The following is a 26,843-nucleotide window of genomic DNA, read 5'->3' as shown; positions in this document are numbered from 1 at the left end:
GTCTTGGGTATGTCTGTATCAGCTTTGCACATCTGGATTTGTGGATTTTCTCCCATTTTTAAACAGCCATTTTGTTTTTATCGGTGAACAAATCATAAAATTCCACGTCAATTCACAATGCAGAATAATGGTCCTGTTACGCATGTATGATTGCTAGGGCTAGGCAATAAAGTTAATAGAACTACACTATAATAATAATAATAATATGCCATTTAGCAGACGCTTCTTACAGTCATGTGCGCATACATTTTTACGTATGGGTGGTCCCGGGGATCGAACCCACTACCCTGGCGTTACAAGCGCCGTGCTCTACCAGCTGAGCTACAAAGAACCACTACAGTAACGTGTCGATAGTGACAATTAATAGCTTTTAAGACAATAAAAATAAAAAAAAAGTGCTGCATCTGTACCTAATTTAGACAGAATTCTGCTCTGGCATATAATGTTCTGTTGTTTCCCTGACAACAATAAGCATTGCCGATTTGATGTGCTGCTGTGTTTTTAATGGTAGTGTTGGTAAGTCAAGGAGAGAGGGGTCTGCACGCAGGAGCTCGAGATTATTTGATTGACAGTTCTGGTCGCCTAGTGATGGACGTTAGTCCCGCTTCAGAAGCAGGGTTCCTTTACAGACTAGTAAAATGCCGTTCAGATCTCCAGAGAAGGTTTGGTGTTGGCATTTTAAAAAGCCTTGGTGTAGCCAAACAGATAAATATGCCGTAGCCCAGGCGCTTTCAAGGGGCCCAATTATATTATTTGTATCGTGTTCTAGGTTTATGAAATGTTCATCTTTCCCTTTTCAAGACGATTTGATGCGTATCTAGATACATGGGCTCCTATACAATACAGGAACGATTCAGTTGGTAGAGCGTGGCGCTTGCAACGCCAGGGTTGTGGGTTCGTTTCCCACGGGGGGCCGGTATGAAAAATGTATGCACTCACTTAACTGTAAGTCGCTCTGGATAAGAGCGTCTGCTAAATGACTAAAATGTAAAATTAGAGAAAAAATGTGTTACATAAACACATTGATTTTCCATGCTATACTGAACAAAAATATAAACGCAACATGCAACAATTTCAAAGATTTTACTGAGTTAAAATTCATAGAAGGAAATCAGTCAATTGAAAGAAAAAAAAACGAATTAGGCCTTAATCTATGGATTTCACATGACTGGGCAGGGGCACAGCCATGGGTGGGCCTGGGAGGGCATAGGCCCACCCACTGGGGAGCCAGGTCCTGTGTAATGATCATGCTGTTTTAATCAGCTTCTTGATATGCCACACCTGTCAGGTGGATGGATCATCTTGGCAAAGGGGAAATGCTCAGTAACGGGGGATGTAAGCCAATTTTAGCATAAAATGTGAGAAATAATATTTTTGTGCGTATGGAACATTTTCTGGGATCTTTTATTTCAGCTCATGAAACATGGGACCAACTCTTTACATGTTGCATTTATATTTTTGTTCAGTATAAATAAAAATCGGCTGCTGATGGGCATCTTAGCTGGATCTGTCTGAGCTGACAAGTGTAAATGATGTACAGTGCCTTCAGAAAGTATTCACACCCCTTGACTTTTTTCCCACGTATTGTTGTTACAGCCTGAATTTAAAATGGATGAAATTGAGATATTTTTTTGTCACTGGCCTACACACAATAACCCATAACGTCAAAGTGGAATTATGTTTTTAGACATTTTTTACAAAATTAATTAAAAATGAAAAGCTGAAATGTCTTGAGTAAATAAGTATTCAACCCCTTTGTTATGGCAAGCCTAAATAAGAAGTTAATTACACTTTTGATTTTAGTATTGAGGGTGTTTTGATAGACAAAGATACAGGCTTCCTTCCTAACTCAGTTGCTGGAGAGGAAGGAAACAGCTCAGGGATTTCACCATGAGGCCAATGGTGACTTTAAAACAGTTAAACAGAGAATAATGGCTGTGATTGGAGGAAACTGAGGATGGATCATCAACATTGTAGTTACTTCGCAATACTAACCAAATTGACAGAGTGAAAAGAAGGAAGCCTGTACAGAATATAAATATGTGAAAACATGCATCCTGTTGCAACTAGCAAGTTTTTTCTTTTGGGGGGGGTAAAAATAAACGGAATTGAGCTAAGCACATGCAAAATCCTAGAGGGAAAACCTGGTTGTCTGTTTTCCAACAGACACTGGGAGACAAATTCACCTTTCAGCAGGACAATAACCTAAAACAGAAGGCCAAATGTACACTGGAGTTGATTTTCAACATTGCAGAACCAATTTTATTTGTAACATTTACCATTTTTATTTAGAAAATAAAGACCAATGGCATGGACTAAATTATTGGCCAAGATAACTACCAACAAATGCTTCTTGTAGCCATCGATGAACTTGCTGCACCTTTCTACTGGCAATTTGGCCCACTCTTCAGAAGCAAACTGCTCTAATTCTTCAATGTTTGTGGGGTGCCCTCCACCAACTGCTGTTTTAACTCTCAACATAGGTTATGGATTGGATTCAGATCTGGACTTCTCACTGGGCAGTCCATCATTTCCAGAACAGTCCAGCGTTTATTTAGTCCACAAGTTTTTTTATGTGTTTGGGGTTGTTGTCCTACTGGAAGACAACTGGAAGACCCACAACTTTCAAGAGACAGTTTTTGGACACTGGGTTGAACGTTGCACTCCAAAACACCTTGATAATCTGATTTCATGATGTCTTGCACATATTCAAGGCCACCAGAGGCAGCAAAGCAGCCCCACAGCATTATCGGTAGGGAGGGTGTTCATTTTCTTTGAACGCTTCAATTGGTCATTGGTAAACATAGGAAGAACCCACTGCTGAAGGAGACACAAGAAATCCTGATTGAACCTCTCAAAAACCTGCCTAAATCCTGGGGTTCTGTGCACCAATGAAAACAAAATTAGAGCTCTTTGGCAATACGTCAGCACGGTGTTCACTTACAACCAAAGGAAACAATCAATGAAAAGAACACCCTCCCTACAATCAAAGATGGGGGAGGTTTGATAAAGCTGTGGGGTTACTTTGCTGCCTCTGGGGGGTCTTGAACATGCACAAGGCATCATGAAACCAGCAGGTTATCAGGTGTTTTGCAGTCCAATGTTCATCCCAGTTTCCAAAAACTGGGTCTCCGTTGAAGGTTGTGGGTCTTCGAGCAGGACAATGAAACCAAACACATCAAAAAAATCACACTGGAATGGTTAAGACGAGATGCTGGACTGTTCTGGAATGTTCTGGAATGGCCAGCGACGAGTCCAGGTCTGAATCCCATCCAAAACCTATGGCGAGATCTGACAACAGCAGTTGGTGGAGGGCATCCCTCCGATATTGAAGAATGCGAGCGGTTTGCTGCTGAAAGTAGAAAGGTGAGCATTACTTGCTCTTTGGGGTTTTAGGCTGGGTTTCTGTATAAGTACTTTGTGACATCTGCTGATGTAAAAAGGGCTTTTATAAAATAAATTGATTGGGTAAGCCCCAAGAAGCGTTTGTCTGCCGTTATCGTGGCCAAAGGCTGTGCACCCATGTACTAGCTCGGGGGTGCCAATACTTTTGTCTATGCCATTTGTCTCTATTTTCTAAATTTAAAATTGTAAACTTAAGTTTAGAAAAAAATAAAATCCAATGTGTGGTGACCAAAAGTTGTTTTAAATTTCAATTTTTTTTTTTTAAGGAATTATTTAGGAAAAGTGCAAGGGTGCCAATATATTTAGCCTCCCCCTCCTCTCTCTCCCTCTCACTGCTCTTTCTATTCTCATTTAATGGTGCCGGATGAGATGGCTGCCGTTTTACGGCCGACTAACCAATTGTGCTATTGTGTGTTTTTTTCACGTTATTTGTAATTTATTCTGTAAATAATGTTTCTGCCACAGTCTCTTATGATCAAAAAGAGCATCTGGATATCAGGACAGCGATTACTCACCTTGTATTGGACAAAGATGTTTTTCTTCAACGAGTCAGACGCGAAGGATATTCTAAAGACACCCGACAAGGCCCAAATCCCTGTCATTCACATGAGAAAGAGACTGAGGTATCGTGAACGTAGGTCGGGCTGCCTTGTAAGGATCCGACGGCGAGTGGGTAATCTGCCTCTTCCATCTACCATCAGTCCTATTAGCCAACGTACAATCATTGGAAAACAAAATAGATGACCTACGATCACGGATATCCTACCAACGGGACATAAGAAAACTGTAATATCTTATGTTTCACCGAGTCGTGGCTGAACGACGACATGGATAACATACAGCTGGCGGGATATACGCTACATCGGCAGGATAGAACGGCTGACTCCGGTAAGATAAGGGGTGGCGGTCTGTGTATATTTGTAAACAACAGCTGGTGCACGAAATCTAATATTAAGGAAGTCTCGAGGTTTTGCTCGCGTGAGGTAGAGCATCTCATGATAAGCTGTAGACCACACTATTTACCAAGAGTTTTCATCTATATTTTTCGTAGCTGTCTATTTACCCCCACAAACCGATGCTGGCACTAAGACTGCACTCAATGAGCTGTATAAGGCCGTAAGCAAACAGGAAAACGCTCATCCAGAGGCAGTGCTCCTAGTGGCTGGGGACTTTAATGCAGGGACACTTAAATCAGTTTTACCTAATTTCTACGAGCATGTTAAATGTGCAACCAGAGGAGAGAGAGACTCTAGACCACCTTTACGCCACACACAGATACGCGTACAAAGCTCTCCCTCGCCCTCCATTTGGCAAATCTGACCATAATTCTATCCTCCTGATTCCTGCTTATAAGCAAAAACTAAAAAAGGAAGCACCAGTGACTCTGTTAATAAGGAAGTAGTCAGATGACGCAGATGCTAAGCTACAGGACTGTTTTGCAAGCACAGACTGGAATATGTTCCGGGATTCTTCCGATGGCATTGAGGAGTACACCACATCAGTCACTGGCTTCATCAATAAGTGCACTGATGATGTTGTCCCCACAGTGACCGTACATACATACCCCAAACAGAAGCCATGGATTACAGGCAACATCCGCACTGAGCTAAAGGGTAGAGCTGCCGCTTTCAAGGAGCGGGACTCTAACCCGGACGTTTATAAGAAATCCCGCTATGCCCTCCAACGAACCATCAAACAGTCAAAGAGTCAATACAGGACTAAGATTGAATCGTACTACACCGGCTCCGATGCTCGTCGGATGTGGCAGGGCTTGAAAACTATTACAGACTACAAAGGGAAGCACAGCCGCGAGCTGCCCAGTGATACGAGCCTACCAGACGAGCTAAATCACTTCTATGCTCGCTTCGAGGCAAGCAACACTGAAGCATGCATGAAAGCATCAGCTGTTCCGGATAACTGTGATCACGCTCTCCGTAGCTGATGTGAGTAAGACTTTTAAGCAGGTCAACATTCACAAGGCCGCAGGGCCAGACGGATTACCAGGACGCGTACTCCGAGCATGCGCTGACCAACTGGCAAGTGTCTTCACCGACATTTTCAACATGACTGAGTCTGTAATACCAACATGTTTCAAGCAGACCACCATAGTCCCTGTGCCCAAGAACACTAAGACAACCTGCCTAAATGACCCACGACCCGTAGCACTCATGTCTGTAGCCATGAAGTGCTTTGAAAGGCTGGTCATGGCTCACATCAACACCATTATCCCAGAAACCCTAGACCCACTCCAATTTGCATACCGCCCCAACAGATCCACAGATGATGCAATCTCTATTGCACTCCACACTGCCCTTTCCCACCTGGACAAGAGGAACACCTATGTGAGAATGCTATTCATTGACTACAGCTCAGCGTTCAACACCATAGTGCCCTCAAAGCTCATCACTAAGCTAAGGACCCTGGGACTGAACAACTCCCTCTGCAACTGGATCCTGGACTTCCTGATGGGCCGCCCCCAGGTGGCAAGGGTAGTTAACAACACATCTGCCAGGCTGATCCTCAACACGGGGGCCCCTCAGGGATGCATGCTCAGTCAGCCTATAGGGAGGAGGTCAGAGACCTGGCCGTTGTGGTGCCAGGATAACAACCTCTCCCTCAACGTGATCAAGACAAAGGAGATGATTGTGGACTACAGGGGGAAAAAATACAACTGGGCACGCCCTCATTCTCATCGACGGGGCTGTAGTAGAACAGGTTGAGAGCTTCAAGTTCCTTGGTGTCCACATCACCAACAAACTATCATGGTCCAAACACACCAAGACAGTTGTGAAGAGGGCACGACAAAGCCTATTCTCCCTCAGGAGACTGAAAAGATTTGGCATGGGGTCCTCAGATCCTCAAAGTTGTACAGCTGCACCATCGAGAGCATCCTGACTGGTTGCATCACTGCCTGGTATGGCAACTGCTCGGCATCCGACCGCAAGGCACTACAGAGGGTAGTGCGTACGGCCCAGTACATCACTGGGGCCAAGCTTCCTGCCATCCAAGACCTCTGTACCAGGCGGTGTCAGAGGAAGGCCCTAAAAATTGTCAAAGACTCCAGCCACCCTAGTCGTAGACTGTTCTCTCTGCTACCGCACGGCAAGCCATACCGGAGCGCCAAGTCTAGGTCCAAAAGGCTTCTTAACAGCTTCTACCCCCAAGCCATAAGACTCCTGAACAGCTAATCATGGCTACCCAGACTATTTGCATTGTCCCCCCCACCCCACCCCCTCTTTTACGCTGCTGCTACTCTCTGTTTATTATCTATGCATATTCACTTTAACTCTACCCACATGTACATATTACCTCAATTACCTCGACTAACCTGTGCCCCCGCACGTTGACTCTGTACCGGTACCCCCTGTATATAGCCTGTATATTGACTCTGTACCTGTACCCCCTGTATATAGCCTGTATATTGACTCTGTACCGGTACCCCCCTGTATATAGCCTGTATATTGACTCTGTACCGGTACCCCCTGTATATAGCCTGTATATTGACTCTGTACCGGTACCCCCTGTATATAGCCTGTATATTGACTCTGTACCGGTACCCCCTGTATATAGCCTGTATATTGACTCTGTACCGGTACCCCCTGTATATAGCCTGTATATTGACTCTGTACCGGTACACCCCTGTATATAGCCTTTATATTGACTCTGTACTGGTACCCCCTGTATATAGCCTGTATATTGACTCTGTGCAGGTACCCCCTGAATATAGCCTGTATATTGACTCTGTACCGGTACCCCCTGAATATAGCCTGTATATTGACTCTGTCTGTACCTCGACTAACCTGTGCCCCGCACGTTGACTCTGTACCGGTACCCCCCTGTATATAGTCTCCCTGCTGTTATTTTATTTTACTGCTGATTTTTTTATTTGTATTTTTTATTCATCCATTTTTTTACTTCAATGGTATTTTTCTTATTGTTTTAATGGAAATCCGATAGAAAATGGCTGTTTAAACGTTAAGATTCCCTCCCCCCCATTTATCATATCCCTACTACTTAGTAAAGTGGACTTTAGAGCAGGACCTTGAGTAGTCCTTGTGTTTCCTCTGCAGACACCTTGACGTGGAATAAGCCGTCTATCAACGGTACAGCTCCTCTTCCCCGCAGTCTCCATTCTGCCACAACCATCACCAACAAGTGAGTTAACCCAATTACTTTAACTTGAGCAACACATTCCTCTTTCAGGTAGAGGGACTTTTTCTGTTGTGACTTTAGCTTTTCATACCCTGAACCGTCAAGTAACTGGATGTGTGTACGTTACTTCTGAGCTGGTGGCCTGGTGCATGGTTTGTCTGTCAGTATCTCACCTGTCTCCCTCCTCAACCGTCTGTCCTGTAACAGGATGTACGTGTTCGGAGGCTGGGTTCCCCTGGTAATGGATGACGTCAAAGTAGCGACACACGAGAAGGAGTGGAAGTGCACTAACACACTGGCCTGTCTCAACCTAGGTATGTCACTCTGATCAACTCACTGGTCTGTCTGTATGTCAGTCTGACCAACTCACTGGTCTGTCTGTATGTCAGTCTGACCAACTCACTGGTCTGTCTCAACCTAGGTATGTCAGTCTGACCAACTCACTGGTCTGTCTGTATGTCAGTCTGACCAACTCACTGGTCTGTCTCAACCTAGGTATGTCAGTCTGACCAACTCACTGGTCTGTCTGTATGTCACTCTGACCAACTCACTGGTCTGTCTGTATGTCAGTCTGACCAACTCACGGGCCTGTCTGTATGTCAGTCTGACCAACTCACTGGTCTGTCTGTATGTCAGTCTGACCAACTCACTGGTCTGTCTGTATGTCAGTCTGACCAACTCACTGGTCTGTCTGTATGTCAGTCTGACCAACTCACGGGTCTGTCTGTATGTCAGTCTGACCAACTCACTGGTCTGTCTGTATGTCAGTCTGACCAACTCACTGGTCTGTCTGTATGTCAGTCTGACCAACTCACGGGCCTGTCTGTATGTCAGTCTGACCAACTCACTGGTCTGTCTGTATGTCAGTCTGACCAACTCACTGGTCTGTCTGTATGTCAGTCTGACCAACTCACGGGCCTGTCTGTATGTCAGTCTGACCAACTCACTGGTCTGTCTGTATGTCAGTCTGACCAACTCACGGGCCTGTCTGTATGTCAGTCTGACCAACTCACTGGTCTGTCTGTATGTCAGTCTGACCAACTCACTGGTCTGTCTGTATGTCAGTCTGACCAACTCACTGGTCTGTCTGTATGTCAGTCTGACCAACTCACGGGTCTGTCTGTATGTCAGTCTGACCAACTCACTGGTCTGTCTGTATGTCAGTCTGACCAACTCACGGGTCTGTCTGTATGTCAGTCTGACCAACTCACTGGTCTGTCTGTATGTCAGTCTGACCAACTCACGGGTCTGTCTGTATGTCAGTCTGACCAACTCACTGGTCTGTCTGTATGTCAGTCTGACCAACTCACTGGTCTGTCTCACGTATGTCAGTCTGACCAACTCACTGGTCTGTCTGTATGTCAGTCTGACCAACTCACGGGCCTGTCTGTATGTCAGTCTGACCAACTCACGGGTCTGTCTGTATGTCAGTCTGACCAACTCACTGGTCTGTCTGTATGTCAGTCTGACCAACTCACGGGCCTGTCTGTATGTCAGTCTGACCAACTCACTGGTCTGTCTGTATGTCAGTCTGACCAACTCACGGGCCTGTCTGTATGTCAGTCTGACCAACTCACTGGTCTGTCTGTATGTCAGTCTGACCAACTCACTGGTCTGTCTGTATGTCAGTCTGACCAACTCACGGGCCTGTCTGTATGTCAGTCTGACCAACTCACTGGTCTGTCTGTATGTCAGTCTGACCAACTCACTGGTCTGTCTGTATGTCAGTCTGACCAACTCACGGGTCTGTCTGTATGTCAGTCTGACCAACTCACTGGTCTGTCTGTATGTCAGTCTGACCAACTCACGGGCCTGTCTGTATGTCAGTCTGACCAACTCACGGGCCTGTCTGTATGTCAGTCTGACCAACTCACGGGTCTGTCTGTATGTCACTCTGACCAACTCACTGGTCTGTCTGTATGTCAGTCTGACCAACTCACTGGTCTGTCTGTATGTCAGTCTGACCAACTCACGGGCCTGTCTGTATGTCAGTCTGACCAACTCACGGGCCTGTCTGTATGTCAGTCTGACCAACTCACTGCTCTGTCTGTATGTCAGTCTGACCAACTCACTGGTCTGTCTGTATGTCAGTCTGACCAACTCACTGGTCTGTCTGTATGTCAGTCTGACCAACTCACGGGCCTGTCTGTATGTCAGTCTGACCAACTCACGGGCCTGTCTGTATGTCAGTCTGACCAACTCACGGGCCTGTCTGTATGTCAGTCTGACCAACTCACGGGCCTGTCTGTATGTCAGTCTGACCAACTCACTGCTCTGTCTGTATGTCAGTCTGACCAACTCACTGGTCTGTCTGTATGTCAGTCTGACCAACTCACTGGTCTGTCTGTATGTCAGTCTGACCAACTCACTGGTCTGTCTGTATGTCAGTCTGACCAACTCACTGGTCTGTCTGTATGTCAGTCTGACCAACTCACGGGCCTGTCTGTATGTCAGTCTGACCAACTCACGGGTCTGTCTGTATGTCAGTCTGACCAACTCACGGGCCTGTCTGTTGTCAGTCTGACCAACTCACTGGTCTGTCTGTATGTCCAGTCTGACCAACTCACGGGCCTGTCTGTATGTCAGTCTGACCAACTCACTGGTCTGTCTGTATGTCAGTCTGACCAACTCACGGGCCTGTCTGTATGTCAGTCTGACCAACTCACTGGTCTGTCTGTATGTCAGTCTGACCAACTCACGGGCCTGTCTGTATGTCAGTCTGACCAACTCACGGGCCTGTCTGTATGTCAGTCTGACCAACTCACGGGCCTGTCTGTATGTCAGTCTGACCAACTCACGGGTCTGTCTGTATGTCAGTCTGACCAACTCACTGGTCTGTCTGTATGTCAGTCTGACCAACTCACTGGTCTGTCTGTATGTCAGTCTGACCAACTCACGGGCCTGTCTGTATGTCAGTCTGACCAACTCACGGGCCTGTCTGTATGTCAGTCTGACCAACTCACGGGCCTGTCTGTATGTCAGTCTGACCAACTCACTGGCCTGTCTGTATGTCAGTCTGACCAACTCACGGGCCTGTCTGTATGTCAGTCTGACCAACTCACGGGTCTGTCTGTATGTCAGTCTGACCAACTCACTGGTCTGTCTGTATGTCAGTCTGACCAACTCACGGGCCTGTCTGTATGTCAGTCTGACCAACTCACGGGCCTGTCTGTATGTCAGTCTGACCAACTCACGGGTCTGTCTGTATGTCACTCTGACCAACTCACTGGTCTGTCTGTATGTCAGTCTGACCAACTCACTGGTCTGTCTGTATGTCAGTCTGACCAACTCACGGGCCTGTCTGTATGTCAGTCTGACCAACTCACGGGCCTGTCTGTATGTCAGTCTGACCAACTCACGGGCCTGTCTGTATGTCAGTCTGACCAACTCACGGGTCTGTCTGTATGTCACTCTGACCAACTCACGGGTCTGTCTGTATGTCAGTCTGACCAACTCACGGGCCTGTCTGTATGTCAGTCTGACCAACTCACGGGCCTGTCTGTATGTCAGTCTGACCAACTCACGGGTCTGTCTGTATGTCACTCTGACCAACTCACGGGTCTGTCTGTATGTCAGTCTGACCAACTCACTGGCCTGTCTGTATGTCAGTCTGACCAACTCACTGGTCTGTCTGTATGTCAGTCTGACCAACTCACTGGTCTGTCTGTATGTCAGTCTGACCAACTCACTGGTCTGTCTGTATGTCAGTCTGACCAACTCACTGGTCTGTCTGTATGTCAGTCTGACCAACTCACTGGTCTGTCTGTATGTCAGTCTGACCAACTCACTGGTCTGTCTGTATGTCAGTCTGACCAACTCACGGGTCTGTCTGTATGTCAGTCTGACCAACTCACTGGTCTGTCTGTATGTCAGTCTGACCAACTCACTGGTCTGTCTGTATGTCAGTCTGACCAACTCACTGGTCTGTCTGTATGTCAGTCTGACCAACTCACGGGCCTGTCTGTATGTCAGTCTGACCAACTCACTGGTCTGTCTGTATGTCAGTCTGACCAACTCACGGGCCTGTCTGTATGTCAGTCTGACCAACTCACGGGTCTGTCTGTATGTCAGTCTGACCAACTCACTGGTCTGTCTGTATGTCAGTCTGACCAACTCACTGGTCTGTCTGTATGTCAGTCTGACCAACTCACGGGTCTGTCTGTATGTCAGTCTGACCAACTCACTGGTCTGTCTGTATGTCAGTCTGACCAACTCACTGGTCTGTCTGTATGTCAGTCTGACCAACTCACTGGTCTGTCTGTATGTCAGTCTGACCAACTCACGGGCCTGTCTGTATGTCAGTCTGTGTAGTTCTACATACTTTTGTGCTGCTGAATCGTTTTGGAACGGGTCGTATTCAACACTCCGTCGTACTGTTTGCATAGTGTGTAGAGCCCTTTAGCTAAAATGGCCTACAAATTACAATATTTGGTGCTCGATGTTTATGAAACGTTGACCACGAAAACATTCAGTAATGGATCACAAAAATGTAAAAAATCTCTGAACAAAAAACTGAAATGACAGACAGAAACACGTCTCCGCTACAATTGACCTCTCAATTTAGTAATGTGAAATGCTACCTCCCCTCAGTCCCGACTGTTTCCATGGACAATAACATTGTATTGACCTTGGTATGTCTGACCAATCAACTGTTTGGAATTTTATCCTTCATGGGGAAAGGGATTCTTGTTTTGCTAGCTAATCGCTTATTTTGTTTCTCCATGGTTAGAAAATCATATAAAACGTTCATTTAAATTGAGCATGTAGTAACCATGCACATTTCTGTAAATATAAATAAAACTCATATTAAAGCTGTGTAATGTGAAATGGTGCCCCAGGGACTAGGCTTAGCCGGTATCCAGATTGACATACCTTCATACCGACCTTGTGCCATACCGGGATATTCTGTAATACCGGAACTGAACAAGGGCCGCTGTTTTCAAACCCCATTTAATACTCTGTAATCCGAAGGTTAGCAGTGCTAACAAGTACATGTAAAATCACACAGAGAATGCTAACTAAATGCTAACGAGCGCGGCGCGAACATTTTGTACAGTGTCTGACCTGAACTATATAAGTAACTCAAATGCTTCCCGTTTTGCTGCACGCACAAAACCAATCAATATTAGCCAGCAAGGCTCTTGATCCAGGAGGGGATTCTCTGCTGTAACCAAGCCAATGCTTTGATTATGGAAGAAGCTAACCACTTAGCTAGATAGGTAACTAGCTACTACACTGGCAAAACAAATGCACAACTGCAAACCATTTAGCACATTTTAGACAGTTAACTTAAATAGTTATAAGATGTCTAGGTGCCCAACATTTTAGTTGTGAATTCCATCCTGTAATTAGATCACCTGGCACGTGCTGCACAACAGTGATTGTAAACAATGACCATGTGACTAGGGACTACCGTAAGCTTCATAATAAATGTGACAGCTGAAATGAAGAACGCAATGTTCTTTATCTCTTTTTAACGTATTACACAAGTTGACTTCAGGTATTTTACTTAAAAAGCAGCTACAAATATCTTTATTTTATTTATATATAACTTAAATGAAATAGTTTCGACGGTATTGGAAAAAACCATCCCGAGGCTTTCCCCAAATACCCCGGTATACCGCCCAAGCCTTCCAGCGACATGATTGGTTTGACTACACCACTGATATCTCTCTCCTCTGTCCCCCTCCTAGACTCGATGGCGTGGGAGTCGGTGCTGATGGACTCTCTGGAAGATAACATCCCCAGGGCCAGGGCCGGACACTGCTCCGTGGCCATCAACTCGCGCCTCTACGTCTGGAGCGGCCGGGACGGGTACCGTAAGGCCTGGAACAACCAGGTGTGCTGTAAGGACCTCTGGTACCTGGAGACAGGTGAGTCCGAGTCCCTTAGTTCACTTAATCAGTCAGTATGACGCTTGTTCAGAAAGATGCTGTTGCTTGTTTCGGTGTGTTAATTGAAAATATCAATAATTTAATTTTGATGTAGAACACTTTAAAGTACAGTGAATCTCGACATGATAACCTCTGAAGTACTTGTGTGTTGGAATTTAACAGTACAAATAAGTTGGGGGTTATACATCGAATCTTTAAGAAATCGAAATGCTTGAACATTTTTAATCAGGTAGTTACTTTTGATTTTGTAAATACTAACTGCTTCTCTGTTCCCCACAGAGAAGCCCCACCCCCCGTCACGGGTGCAGTTGGTGAGAGCCAACACCAGCAGCCTTGAGGTGAGCTGGGGAGCGGTACCTACTTCGGACACCTACCTGCTGCAGCTGCAGAAGTACGATATCCCCCCCGCCTCAGCCACCACCTCCCCTGGTGTCAGCCCCGTGACGTCACTACCGGTCAACTCCCCCAAGAGCCCCGTCACAGCCTCTGCTGCGGCGTCCGCCCAGGGCCACCCTCTCCAGGGCTTAACGCTGGTGCCCTCCCCCACCACCTCCATGCCTGGGAGTCCACTGGCTGCTGCTAACACACGCGGGCCAGGTAACGACTACTGACTGACTCACTCCATTTTATTTTTATTTCTGTAATATTTTAAATGCTCTTTTTTTTTTTTTTTGGCTTAATTCTCAATACTGTTGTTAATTATAATTGTGTCAAAACAAAATCAAAGCGTTTCTTTCCACGTCAGCCACCATCTTAAACAAGGTTTTTATTTTCTCCCCTACAGCTATTCTGAAGGTGGCTGCTCCCCACTCCACCACAGGCACCTCCATCGTCACGGTGAGACAGGCCAACCAGGGCGGGAAATCTCCCGTAACGGTGACATCACTTCCTGCCGGGGTCCGCATGGTGGTGCCGGCCCAGGGCGCACAGGGAACGGTACGAGTAAAGGACGTACGATGGTCCCAAATGGCCCCCTATTTCCTATATAGTGCACTACTTTTTGACTAGGGCCCATAGGGGAATTCACACTACAAATTATCACCCTCATGCACTTAAGGAAATTACGAATATTATGGATGCATTGGAACTAGTGGATATATGGAGGCTTAAATATCCTGATCTAGTGGAATATACACTACCGTTCAAAATTTGGGGTCACTTAGAAATGTCCTTGTTTTCGAAAGAAAAGCAAAAAAATGTGTCCATTTTTAAAATGACATCAATTGATCAGAAATACAGTGTAGACATTGTTAATGTTGTAAATGGCTAATGTAGCTGGAAACGGCTGATATTTAATGGAATATCTACATAGGCGTACAGAGGCCCATTATCAGCAACCATCAGTCCTGTGTTCCAATGGCACGTTGTGTTTGCTAATCCAAGTTTATCATTTTAAAAGGCTAATTGATCATTAGAAAACCCCTTTGCAATTATGTTAGCACAGCTGAAAACTGTTGTGCTGATTAAAGAAGAAATAAAACTGGCCTTCTTGAGACTAGTTGAGTATCTGGAGCATCAGCAATTGTGGATTCGATTACAGGATCAAAATGGCCAGAAACTAATTATGTTCTTCTGTAACTCGTCAGTCTATTCTTGTTCTGAGAAATGAAGGCTATTCCATGCAGGAAATTGCCAAGAGACTGAAGATCTCGTACAAAGCTGTGTACTACTCCCTTCACAGAACAGCGCAAACTGGCTCAAACCTGAATAGAAAGAGGAGTGGGAGGCCCCGGTGCACAACTGAGCAAGAGGACAAATACATTAGTGTCTAGTTTGAGAAACAGACGCCTCACAGGTCCTCAACTGGCAGCTTCATTAAATAGTACCCGCAAAACACCAGTCTCAACGTCAACAGTGAAGAGGCGACTCCGGGATGCTGACCTTCTAGGCAGAGATGCAAAGAAAAAGCCATATCTCAGACTGGCCAATAAAAATAAAAGATTAAAATGGGCAAAAGAACACAGACACTGGACAGAGGAAGATTGGAAAAAAAGTGTTATAGACAGACGAATCGAAGTTTGAGGTGTTCGGATCACAAAGAAGAACATTTGTGAGACGCAGACCAAATGAAAAGATGCTGTAGGAGTGCTTGATGCCATCTGTCAAGCATGTGGAGGCAATGTGATGGTCTGGGGGTGCTTTGGTGGTGGTAAAGTGGGAGATTTGTACAGGGTAAAAGGGATCTTGAAGAAGGAAGGCTATCACTCCATTTTGCAACGCCATGCCATACCCTGTGGATGGCGCTTGATTGGAGCCAATTTCAATTGGAGCCAACAGGACAATGACCCAAAGCACAGCTCCAAACTATGCAATAACTATTTAGGGAAGAAGCAGTCAGCTGATATTCTGTCTATAATGGAGTGGCCAGCACAGTCACCGGATCTCAACCCTATTGAGCTGTTGTGGGAGCAGCTTGACCGTATGGTACGTAAGAAGTGCCCATCAAGCCAATCCAACTTGTGGGAGGTGCTTCAGGAAGCATGGGGAGAAATCTCTTCAGATTACCTCAACAAATTGACAACTAGAATGCCAAAGGTCTGCAAGGCTGTAATTGCTGCAAATGGAGGATTCTTTTGACGAAAGCAAAGTTTGAAGGACACAATTATTATTTCTATTAAAAATCATTATTTCTAACCTTGTCAATGACTACATTTCCAATGCATTTTTGCTATATTTCCTATTCAAACTCATTTCATGTATGTTTTCATGGAAAACAAGGACATTTCTAAGTGACCCCAAACGTTTGAACGGTAGTGAACACGGCGGAGGATCAATCAAGCTGGTCGTCTTGACTACTCTCTTATGTCATTTTCGCTGGCACCAAAAGTTTAAAAAGTGTTGATAGGGGACAGAATGCGGTCGGACTATCAAATAATTGGCATTACACATTACTCTTACAGAATATCCGTGAGGGTATTGGAAATGTGATCAAAGCCTACTGTGACATTGTTTTTTTTTACCAAGACAGAATAATTTAACTGACTTTTTCCTACGTAACGGTACAGCAGATCCTCTTATTGAAATGGACACTTTAAAAGTACCCTTAATACGCAAAGCAAAAACTATTTAGGTCAAGAGTTCATCTTTAAAAAAAGAAAAAAATAGGAACTATATATAATTATAATACATATATAACTATGGAAGGACTAACAGTATAGATGGATGGCAATAATAACTAACCAGAATAAGTAAAGAGGAAAAACAAAAATAAATGGTGGAATTTATTCAAGAAAGATCAAGTGTAATACATTATATAAAATAAAGCGAACTGGATGGAATATGCACCAAATTTATTTTTTGATCTTCAACATAGAAATGCTACCAAAAAGAATTGACTGAAACTTGTTACAAATGACGAGTCACCCATGATTCACATCACAATATTTTGAAAGAGGAAGATAACAATATTTTGAAAGAGGAAGCAAAGGACTTTAAGCATATGTTCTCATTTCATTCTCCTCCATTTCCACTAACTGAAGTTAATGGTAAGGATATTTTCTATTAATAGTGTAAATTTAACAGATATACAGAGACTCAAGTGAAGGCCTATTTACAGAGGAGGAACTTCTAGATGCAATTTAAAGCATCCCCAGGGCTGGATGGCATACCAGTTGAGGGACAGTGCATTCGGAAAAGTATTCAGACCCCTTGACTTCTTCCACATTTTGTAACATTACAGCCTTATTCTAAAATTGATTAAATTGTTGTTGTTTTTTTCTCATCAATCTACACACAATACCCCATAATGACAAAGCAAAAACTGTTTTTTTATTAATTTGAGCAAATAAAAAAAATTACTGAAATATCACATTTACATAAGTATTCAGACCCTCTACTCAGTACTTTGTTGAAGCACCTTTGGCAGCGATTACAGCCTCGAGTCTTTTTGGGTATGACGCTACAAGCTTGGCACACCTGTATTTGGGGAGTTTCTCCCATTCTTCTCTGCAGATCCTCTCAAGCTCTGTCGGGTTGGATGGGGAGCGTCGCTGCACAGCTTTTTTCAGGTCTCTCCAGAGATGTTCGATCGGGTTCAAGTCCGGGCTCTGGTTGGGCCACTCAAGGACATTCAGAGACTTGTCCCGAAGCCACTCCTGCATTGTCTTTGCTGTGTGCTTAGGGTTGTTGTCCTGTTGGAAGGTGAACCTTCGCCTCAGTCTGAGGTCCTGAGCGCTCTGGAGTAGGTTTCCATCAAGGATCTCTCTACTTTGCTCCGTTCATCTTTCCCTTGATCCTGATTTGTCTCCCAGTCCCTGCCGCTGAAAAACATCTCCACAGCATGATGCTGCCACCACCATGCTTCACCGTAGGGATGGTGCCAGGTTTCCTCCAGACGTGACGCTTGGCATTCAGGCCAAAGAGTTCAATCTTAGTTTCATCAGACAAGAAAATCTTGTTTCTCATGGTCTGAGAGTCCTTTAGGTGGCTTTTGGCAAACTCCAAGCGGGCTGTCATGTGCCTTTTACTGAGGAGTGGCTTCCATCTGGCTGATTTGGTGGAGTGCTGCAGAGATGGTTGTCCTTCTGGAAGATTCTCCCATCTCCTCAGATGAACTCTGGAGCTCTGTCAGAGTGACCATTGGATTATTGGCCACCTCCCTGACCAAGGCCCTTCTCCCCCGATTGCTAAGTTTGGTCGGGCAGCCAGCTCTAGGAAGAGTCTTGGTGGTTCCAAACTTCTTCCATTTAAGAATGGTGGAGGCCACTGTGTTCTTGGGGATCTTCAATGCTGCAGACATTTTTCGGTACCCTTCCCCAGATCTGTGCCTCGACACAATCCTGTCTCGGAGCGCTACAGACAATTCCTTTGACATCATGGCTTGGTTTTTGTTCTGACATACACTGTCAACAGTGGGACCTTATATAGGCAGGTGTGTGCCTTTCCAAATCATGTCCAATCAATTGAATTTACCATAGGTGGACTCCGATGAAGTTGTAGAAACATCTCAAGGATGATCAATGGAAACAGGATGCACCTGAGCTCAATTTCGAGTCTCATAGCAAAGGGTCTGAATACTTATGTAAATAAGGTATTTCTGTTTAATGTTTTATACATTTGCAAAAAAATGTAAACCTGTTTTTCGTTCTGTCATTATGGAATATTGTGTGTACATTGCTGAGATGTTTATTTAATCCATTTTAGAATAAGGCTGTAACGTAACAAAATGTGGAAGAAGTCAATGGGTCTGAATACTTTCCGAAGGCACTGGATATCAAATGTTTTTTGATGTACTCAAAGGGACGTTATTAACATGTTTTAACCACTCCTATAAAAACGGTAGACTATCAGATACTCAGCAAGAAGGTCTGATTTCACTATTACTGAAACAGGACCCAGGTGGTAAATATAAAGATCCAGTCAATTAAAATATTGGAGGCACCTTACACTTCAGTGTTGTGATGCAAAAATCCTAGCAAAATGCTTAGAACATATCATTAAAAATATATTATTCATTCTAATCAGACAGGTTTTTTACATGGACGATACATTGGAGATAATGGGTAAGAGCGTTGTGCCAGTAACCGAAAGGTCGCTGGTTCTAATCCCCGAGCCGACTAGGTGAAAAATCTGTCGATGTGCCCTTGAGCAAGGCACTTAACCCTAATTGCTTCTGTAAGTCGCTCTGGATAAGAGCGTCTGCTAAATGACTAAAATGTAAATGTAAATGTAATAATATAAGGCAAGTACTGGAAACAATAGAACACTATGGAAAATCTGGGAAACCAGGCCTGGTATTCATAGCTGACTTTGAAAAGGCCTTTTAGTAAAGTACGACTGGAATTTTATATATAAATGCCTGAACTATTTTAATTTTGGAGAATCTCTTATACAATGGGTTAAAGTTATGTATAGTAACCCCAGGTGTAAAATGGTAAATAATGGCTACTTCTCAGTAAGTATTAAATTGTCAAGAAGAGTAAAACAAGGCTGTCCATTATCGGCATATCTATTTATTATGGCCATCAATGTTAGCTATTAAAAATCAGATCCAACAATGCTATCAAGGGGATTAGAAATCCAGGGCTTAAAAACAAAGGTGTCATTGTACGCTGACGATTCATGTTTTCTTCTAAATCCGACATTTGGATCCCTGCACAGCCTCATAGAGGATCTAGATGATGTTTCTAACCTCTCTGGATTAAAACCGAATTATGATAAGAGCACAACATTAGGTATTGGAACTCTAAAATATACGACTTTTACATTACCGCGTAGTTTACAAATAAAATGGTCCGACGGTGAAGTGGACATACTCGGTATTCATATCCCGAAATAAATAAATAAATGATCTCACTACTATACATTTTTTTTTTATAGAAAATTAGTCAAGTTAGAAAAGATTTTACTACCATGGAAAGGACAACACCTGTCTTTTTGGAAAAAATCACCCTGATTTTAACTCTTTAATCATATCCCAGTTTATTTACTTATGGGCCCTGCTAACACCTATCAATGTTTTTATTATATGAGGCAAAAATATTCTACTTTATTTTGAAAGGCAAGCCAGACGAAATTTTAACCGGCCTATTTATTTTATATAATGAATATGAATTCGGAGGTCAAATATTAAAGCATTGGACCTCTCACTGAAGGCTTTAGTTGTACAAAAACTATACTTAAATCCAAACATTCTATTGGTTGCACGAATATTGTGTCGTTTTGTGTATCAGTTCATAAACCATGTGCCGTGGAATCGGTACATCGAAAATCTCCTCCCAACTATTTTTGCAACCTGTACGGTGCAGCTAAAAATTAAATAAAAAAAAACACTATTTCTCAATTTTCTTTAGCCAATTTTGGTCTTTAGTGCAGGGCCGACAGAAAAGTTCCTTTTCCCTCTTCCACTTGCCTACTCCCTTTTTGAGGTAATGCTGCTTTTTTGTTGTAATTTGACAATTTTGTAAAATGACTAAAATGTAAATGTAATTTTGGATAGAGCAGAGATTTTTGTTAGCTGCATGTGTGCCATAACTCCACCAGTTCTATTTATGATATAATTTATAAAGATGATACCGTTTTTATTTTCGAAGCCCGACCGAGTCATATAGTTGTTGAGCATCACAACTTATTTATACAAAATATCATTGGTTAATTGGTTTGACTTGATTGTGTACACCTGGGGCAATGAACATTCAGCATTTACAAAATGTTCAGATAGAAATGTATTATGTAGATCCAATATGACTGTCAGATTGGAGTAGTATAGGAGATTGTGTGCTCTATTTATAATATTTCTATCTTCAACAGGCAGTTCCAGATACAACCCTGCCATTAGTTGAAGGCAGCCAATCCAATAGTAACATAAAAATGGTCACTTCCTGATATCTGTATTCAAATAGTTTAGTAAAGTAGTCACTTTCTGAGATCTGTATTAAAATAGTTTAAAAAAGTAGTTATTTATTTTTAGATCTGTATTCAGATAGTTGAAGTCACCCTGGAAAATAGTTACTTTCCACAAGTTATCCCCAGGTCTGATTCATGCACAACAAGTTTAGTTCCTTCTCTTACATCGATCCTTCCCTAAACCTACGAGTACCAAAACCTTATGCACTTCGAGATTATTCTTGTAAAAAAAAAAAAAAAAAAAAAGTTATTTATAAATGTACATTTTTCCATATCTGCTTCCTCCCTTTCTCCTTCTCAGCCAATGGGCAGCAGCCCTCAGATGAGTGGCATGGCTGCGCTGGCTGCAGCTGCTGCGGCCACCCAGAAGATCCCGCCCTCCACGGCCACCATGCAGCTACCAGCTGGTGCTACTATGGTCAAGACCGTGGCCATGAGCCCCGGATCACAGACTGTCAAAGTAGCCTCGCCTGTTATGGTAAGAGATCCCTGGACTAACACACACACACCGCATGTAAACCTCTGCTGTTAATTATAAACTATTCTGGTTCACTAGAGCGATTTGTTTATCAAGGCTACACTCCAATATCCACAGTACCTACTTCCTCTCTCTCCTCTGTCTGTCTGTCTGTCTGTCTGTCTGTCTGTCTGTCTGTCTGTCTGTCTGTCTGTCTGTCTGTGTTTCACTCGGGTCTCTCACCCGGTGTCGCCCTCCTAGGTTAGTAACCCAGCCACCCGCATGCTGAAGACCGCTGCGGCTCAGGTGGGCACGTCAGGTGTCGCCACACCCGGAACGCCCACTCGCCCAATCATCACCGTGCACAAGTCTGGCACGGTGACGGTCGCCCAGCAACACCAGGTGGTTACCACGGTAGTGGGAGGAGTCACTAAGACCATCACCCTGGTCAAGAGTCCCCTTACTATGGGGGGAGGCGGAACACTGGTAAGATGATGTTTAGTGGCCTTGGCAGGATCCATAAATTGGCCAGCTAACTTTGATAAAAATTCAGAAATAACTAGATTTTTTGGTTCTACGGTTTGGAATAGTTGTTGTTTGAATCAATTGAATTAATAATACTAATAATAATATATGAAGTAACTTTTATAATTCAGAAATGACTTTCGATTTTCTGGTTTGGTTTTTGGTTAAGCCAAAGCTAAACTTGGAATATGGGTTGTATTTGTTGAATTAATCCCAATTCCCATTTCAAGCATCCTTCCTATAAAAGATGTTTAAATAAATCTGAACTTTGAAGCTAAGCAAGTTATCTGGCTAGCTCATTGAACCCCAGCTTTGTGACATACCCGTACACCTGGTTTAGCAGTGACTCACTGCATCTGTTTTGTGCCCCGTTCTAAGCTGACTGCAGCCAACCAGGGTCAAAACAAACTGATGTCTGGCAAGGACGTACAGAATTGGGTTAGTTAGGATGCATTCTGTTGTCTTTTACATGCATAACAAACAGTCCATTCCCCGATGGGGATCACACACACATACCAAACATGTACTGTATGGAAGTCGCTTTGGATAAAAGCATCTGCTAACCTCCATAAATGAATGAATTAATTGTATTTGTGACAAATGTAAAATACCCACCCATGTATGTTATTATCTGACATTAAATTGGCCTATCTTGATAAAGTCATGTGGAAAGCATCTGCTAAGTAGCATATATTATATTATGTTTATGAATAGACCTATCTTGATAATATAAAGCGTGTGTTGTTTTGACAAGTCTCTCCTCTGTAATCTGACTGTCTCTCCTCTGTCCTCCAGCTGTCCAACTTGTCCAACCTGGGAAAGGTGATGTCAGTGGTCCAGACGAAGCCTGGTCAGACCGGAGCGGTGACGGGACAGGCTGGCTCCAGCCTGCAGCACATCATACAGGTCAGTAGTCTGATCTGGATCAGGGATGGGTGACTCCAGTCCTCTCAGTAGTCTGATCTGGATCAGGGATGGGTGACTCCAGTAGTCTGATCTGGATCGGGGATGGGTAACTCCAGTAGTCTGATCTGGATCAGGGATGGGTAACTCCAGTAGTCTGATCTGGATCAGGGATGGGTAACTCCAGTAGTCTGATCTGGATCAGGGATGGGTAACTCCAGTAGTCTGATCTGGATCAGGGATGGGTAACTCCAGTAGTCTGATCTGGATCAGGGATGGGTAACTCCAGTAGTCTGATCTGGATCAGGGATGGGTAACTCCAGTAGTCTGATCTGGATCAGGGATGGGTAACTCCAGTAGTCTGATCTGGATCAGGGATGGGTAACTCCAGTAGTCTGATCTGGATCAGGGATGGGTAACTCCAGTAGTCTGATCTGGATCAGGGATGGGTAACTCCAGTAGTCTGATCTGGATCAGGGATGGGTAACTCCAGTAGTCTGATCTGGATCAGGGATGGGTAACTCCAGTAGTCTGATCTGGATCAGGGATGGGTAACTCCAGTCCTCTCAGTAGTCTGATCTGGATCAGGGATGGGTAACTCCAGTCCTCTCAGTAGTCTGATCTGGATCAGGGATGGGTAACTCCAGTCCTCTCAGTAGTCTGATCTGGATCAGGGATGGGTAACTCCAGTCCTCTCAGTAGTCTGATCTGGATCAGGGATGGGTGACTCCAGTCCTCTCAGTAGTCTGATCTGGATCAGGGATGGGTAACTCCAGTAGTCTGATCTGGATCAGGGATGGGTAACTCCAGTCCTCTCAGTAGTCTGATCTGGATCAGGGATGGGTGACTCCAGTCCTCTCAGTAGTCTGATCTGGATCAGGGATGGGTGACTCCAGTCCTCTCAGTAGTCTGATCTGGATCAGGGATGGGTAACTCCAGTCCTCTCAGTAGTCTGATCTGGATCAGGGATGGGTAACTCCAGTCCTCTCAGTAGTCTGATCTGGATCAGGGATGGGTAACTCCAGTCCTCTCAGTAGTCTGATCTGGATCAGGGATGGGTAACTCCAGTCCTCTCAGTAGTCTGATCTGGATCAGGGATGGGTGACTCCAGTCCTCTCAGTAGACTGATCTGGATCAGGGATGGGTGACTCCAGTCCTCTCAGTAGTCTGATCTGGATCAGGGATGGGTGACTCCAGTTCTGTGAATGACTAGCACTCTATACCAGGGATGGGTAACTCCCAGTTCTGTGAATGACTAGCACTCTATACCAGGGATGGGTAACTCCAGTTCTGTGAATGACTAGCACTCTATACCAGGGATGGGTAACTCCAGTTCTGTCAATGACTAGCACTCTATACCAGGGATGGGGAACTCCAGTTCTGTGAATGACTAGCACTCTATACCAGGGATGGGTAACTCCCAGTTCTGTGAATGACTAGCACTCTATACCAGGGATGGGTAACTCCAGTTCTGTCAATGACTAGCACTCTATACCAGGGATGGGTAACTCCAGTTCTGTCAATGACTAGCACTCTATACCAGGGATGGGTAACTCCAGTTCTGTCAATGACTAGCACTCTATACCAGGGATGGGTAACTCCCAGTTCTGTGAATGACTAGCACTCTATACCAGGGATGGGTAACTCCAGTCCTCGGGGGCCTGATTTGGGATCTCACTTTTTTCCCCCATCCCTAGCAAACACACCTGATTTTAAACTAATTACATTCCAAACTGAAGACCATGATTAGTTGATTATTGGAGTCAGGTGTGTTTGCAGGCACTGGGGTAAAAGTGTGTCTCCAATTAGGCCCATGAGGAGTTGGACATCCCTGATTTAGGGCTTGTGTCCAGGACCAGTTTTAACATCTGTGGGTATGTTTGAAATGTCTTTAGATCTAGTGGAAAAATCTCTAGACAGCCTAGTCCTAGTCTGTTCTGATGTGCAGGATCAGTCTAGTGTTCTGATGTGCAGGATCAGTCTAGTGTTCTGATGTGCAGGATCAGTCTAGTGTTCTGATGTGCAGGATCAGTCTAGTGTTCTGATGTGCAGGATCAGTCTAGTGTTCTGATGTGCAGGATCAGTCTAGTGTTCTGATGTGCAGGATCAGTCTAGTGTTCTGATGTGCAGGATCAGTCTAGTGTTCTGATGTGCAGGATCAGTCTAGTGTTCTGATGTGCAGGATCAGTCTAGTGTTCTGATGTGTAGGATCAGTCTAGTGTTCTGATGTTGCTTGATCAGTCTAGTATTCTGATGTTGCTTGATCAGTCTAGTGTTCTGATGTGCAGGATCAGTCTAGTGTTCTGATGTGCAGGATCAGTCTAGTGTTCTGATGTGTAGGATCAGTCTAGTGTTCTGATGTTGCAGGATCAGTCTAGTATTCTGATGTGTAGGATCAGTCTAGTGTTCTGATGTTGCTTGATCAGTCTAGTGTTCTGATGTGTAGGATCAGTCTAGTGTTCTGATGTTGCAGGATCAGTCTAGTATTCTGATGTTGCTTGATCAGTCTAGTGTTCTGATGTGCAGGATCAGTCTAGTGTTCTGATGTGCAGGATCAGTCTAGTATTCTGATGTGCAGGATCAGTCTAGTATTCTGATGTGCAGGATCAGTCTAGTATTCTGATGTTGCAGGATCAGTCTAGTGTTCTGATGTGCAGGATCAGTCTAGTATTCTGATGTGCAGGATCAGTCTAGTATTCTGATGTGCAGGATCAGTCTAGTATTCTGATGTTGCTTGATCAGTCTAGTGTTCTGATGTGCAGGATCAGTCTAGTGTTCTGATGTGCAGGATCAGTCTAGTGTTCTGATGTGCAGGATCAGTCTAGTGTTCTGATGTGCAGGATCAGTCTAGTGTTCTGATGTGCAGGATCAGTCTAGTATTCTGATGTTGCAGGATCAGTCTAGTATTCTGATGTGCAGGATCAGTCTAGTATTCTGATGTTGCTTGATCAGTCTAGTATTCTGATGTTGCTTGATCAGTCTAGTATTCTGATGTTGCTTGATCAGTCTAGTATTCTGATGTTGCTTGATCAGTCTATTATTCTGATGTTGCTTGATCAGTCTAGTATTCTGATGTTGCTTGATCAGTCTAGTATTCTGATGTTGCTTGATCAGTCTAGTATTCTGATGTTGCTTGATCAGTCTAGTATTCTGATGTGCAGGATCAGTCTAGTGTTCTGATGTTGCTTGATCAGTCTAGTGTTCTGATGTTGCTTGATCAGTCTAGTATTCTGATGTTGCTTGATCAGTCTAGTATTCTGATGTTGCAGGATCAGTCTAGTATTCTGATGTTGCAGGATCAGTCTAGTATTCTGATGTTGCTTGATCAGTCTAGTATTCTGATGTTGCTTGATCAGTCTAGTATTCTGATGTTGCTTGATCAGTCTAGTATTCTGATGTTGCTTGATCAGTCTAGTATTCTGATGTTGCTTGATCAGTCTAGTATTCTGATGTTGCTTGATCAGTCTAGTATTCTGATGTTGCTTGATCAGTCTAGTATTCTGATGTTGCTTGATCAGTCTAGTATTCTGATGTTGCAGGATCAGTCTAGTATTCTGATGTTGCTTGATCAGTCTAGTATTCTGATGTTGCTTGATCAGTCTAGTATTCTGATGTTGCTTGATCAGTCTAGTATTCTGATGTTGCTTGATCAGTCTAGTGTTCTGATGTTGCTTGATCAGTCTAGTATTCTGATGTTGCTTGATCAGTCTGCCAACGTGCGATATCTTTCTCAAAGGACCATGTTTCATGTTGTACGTCAGCTTCCACCTCTATCTTCACCTCCGACCCCTAACCCTCAACCCCTCCATCTCCTTCCTGTCAACCAGACTAAAGGTCCCCTCCCGGCGGGCACCATCCTGAAGCTGGTGACATCAGCAGACGGGAAGCCCACCACGATCATCACAACGTCCCAGGCTGGGACCGTTGGGGGAAAGCCTACTATCCTGTCTTACAGCGGCATGCCCACCACAACCAAACCTGGCACACACATCATCAAGACCATACCCATGTCTGCCATCGGACAAGCAGGTTAGTTCTGTCTGCTTCCTATATATCAACCAATTAATCCAATCAATCGATCGGCTTATTTATAAAGCCCTTTTTACATTATGTCACAAAATGCTTTACCTTGAAAGCAATTTGTGACAAATATTGTTGTTAAA

The 26,843-nt window shown here is 44.1% G+C and overlaps 1 protein-coding gene across 4 annotated transcripts in view; it reads left to right on the top strand.

Annotated features, from left to right (window-relative positions):
• Window positions 1-26,843, top strand: part of hcfc1b (host cell factor C1b) — a 65,182-nt gene that overhangs the window by 11,605 nt on the left and 26,734 nt on the right. For 3 of the 4 annotated variants that reach the window (XM_045206997.1, XM_045206995.1, XM_045206996.1), the window contains exons 6-15: window positions 7,476-7,560; window positions 7,765-7,871; window positions 13,251-13,430; window positions 13,731-14,048; window positions 14,236-14,387; window positions 21,097-21,273; window positions 21,514-21,738; window positions 22,156-22,215; window positions 22,573-22,683; window positions 26,508-26,709. In XM_045206997.1, coding sequence (XP_045062932.1) covers window positions 7,476-7,560; window positions 7,765-7,871; window positions 13,251-13,430; window positions 13,731-14,048; window positions 14,236-14,387; window positions 21,097-21,273; window positions 21,514-21,738; window positions 22,156-22,215; window positions 22,573-22,683; window positions 26,508-26,709 — 1,617 coding nt within the window. The remainder of the gene's footprint in view (window positions 1-7,475; window positions 7,561-7,764; window positions 7,872-13,250; window positions 13,431-13,730; window positions 14,049-14,235; window positions 14,388-21,096; window positions 21,274-21,513; window positions 21,739-22,155; window positions 22,216-22,572; window positions 22,684-26,507; window positions 26,710-26,843) is intronic. The other variant, XM_045206998.1, reaches the window with a different exon arrangement.

Source organism: Coregonus clupeaformis, chromosome 24 (assembly GCF_020615455.1).
Source record: "Coregonus clupeaformis isolate EN_2021a chromosome 24, ASM2061545v1, whole genome shotgun sequence".
NCBI classification, from domain to species: domain Eukaryota; kingdom Metazoa; phylum Chordata; class Actinopteri; order Salmoniformes; family Salmonidae; genus Coregonus; species Coregonus clupeaformis.
This window is presented reverse-complemented; position numbering and strand designations above follow the sequence as displayed.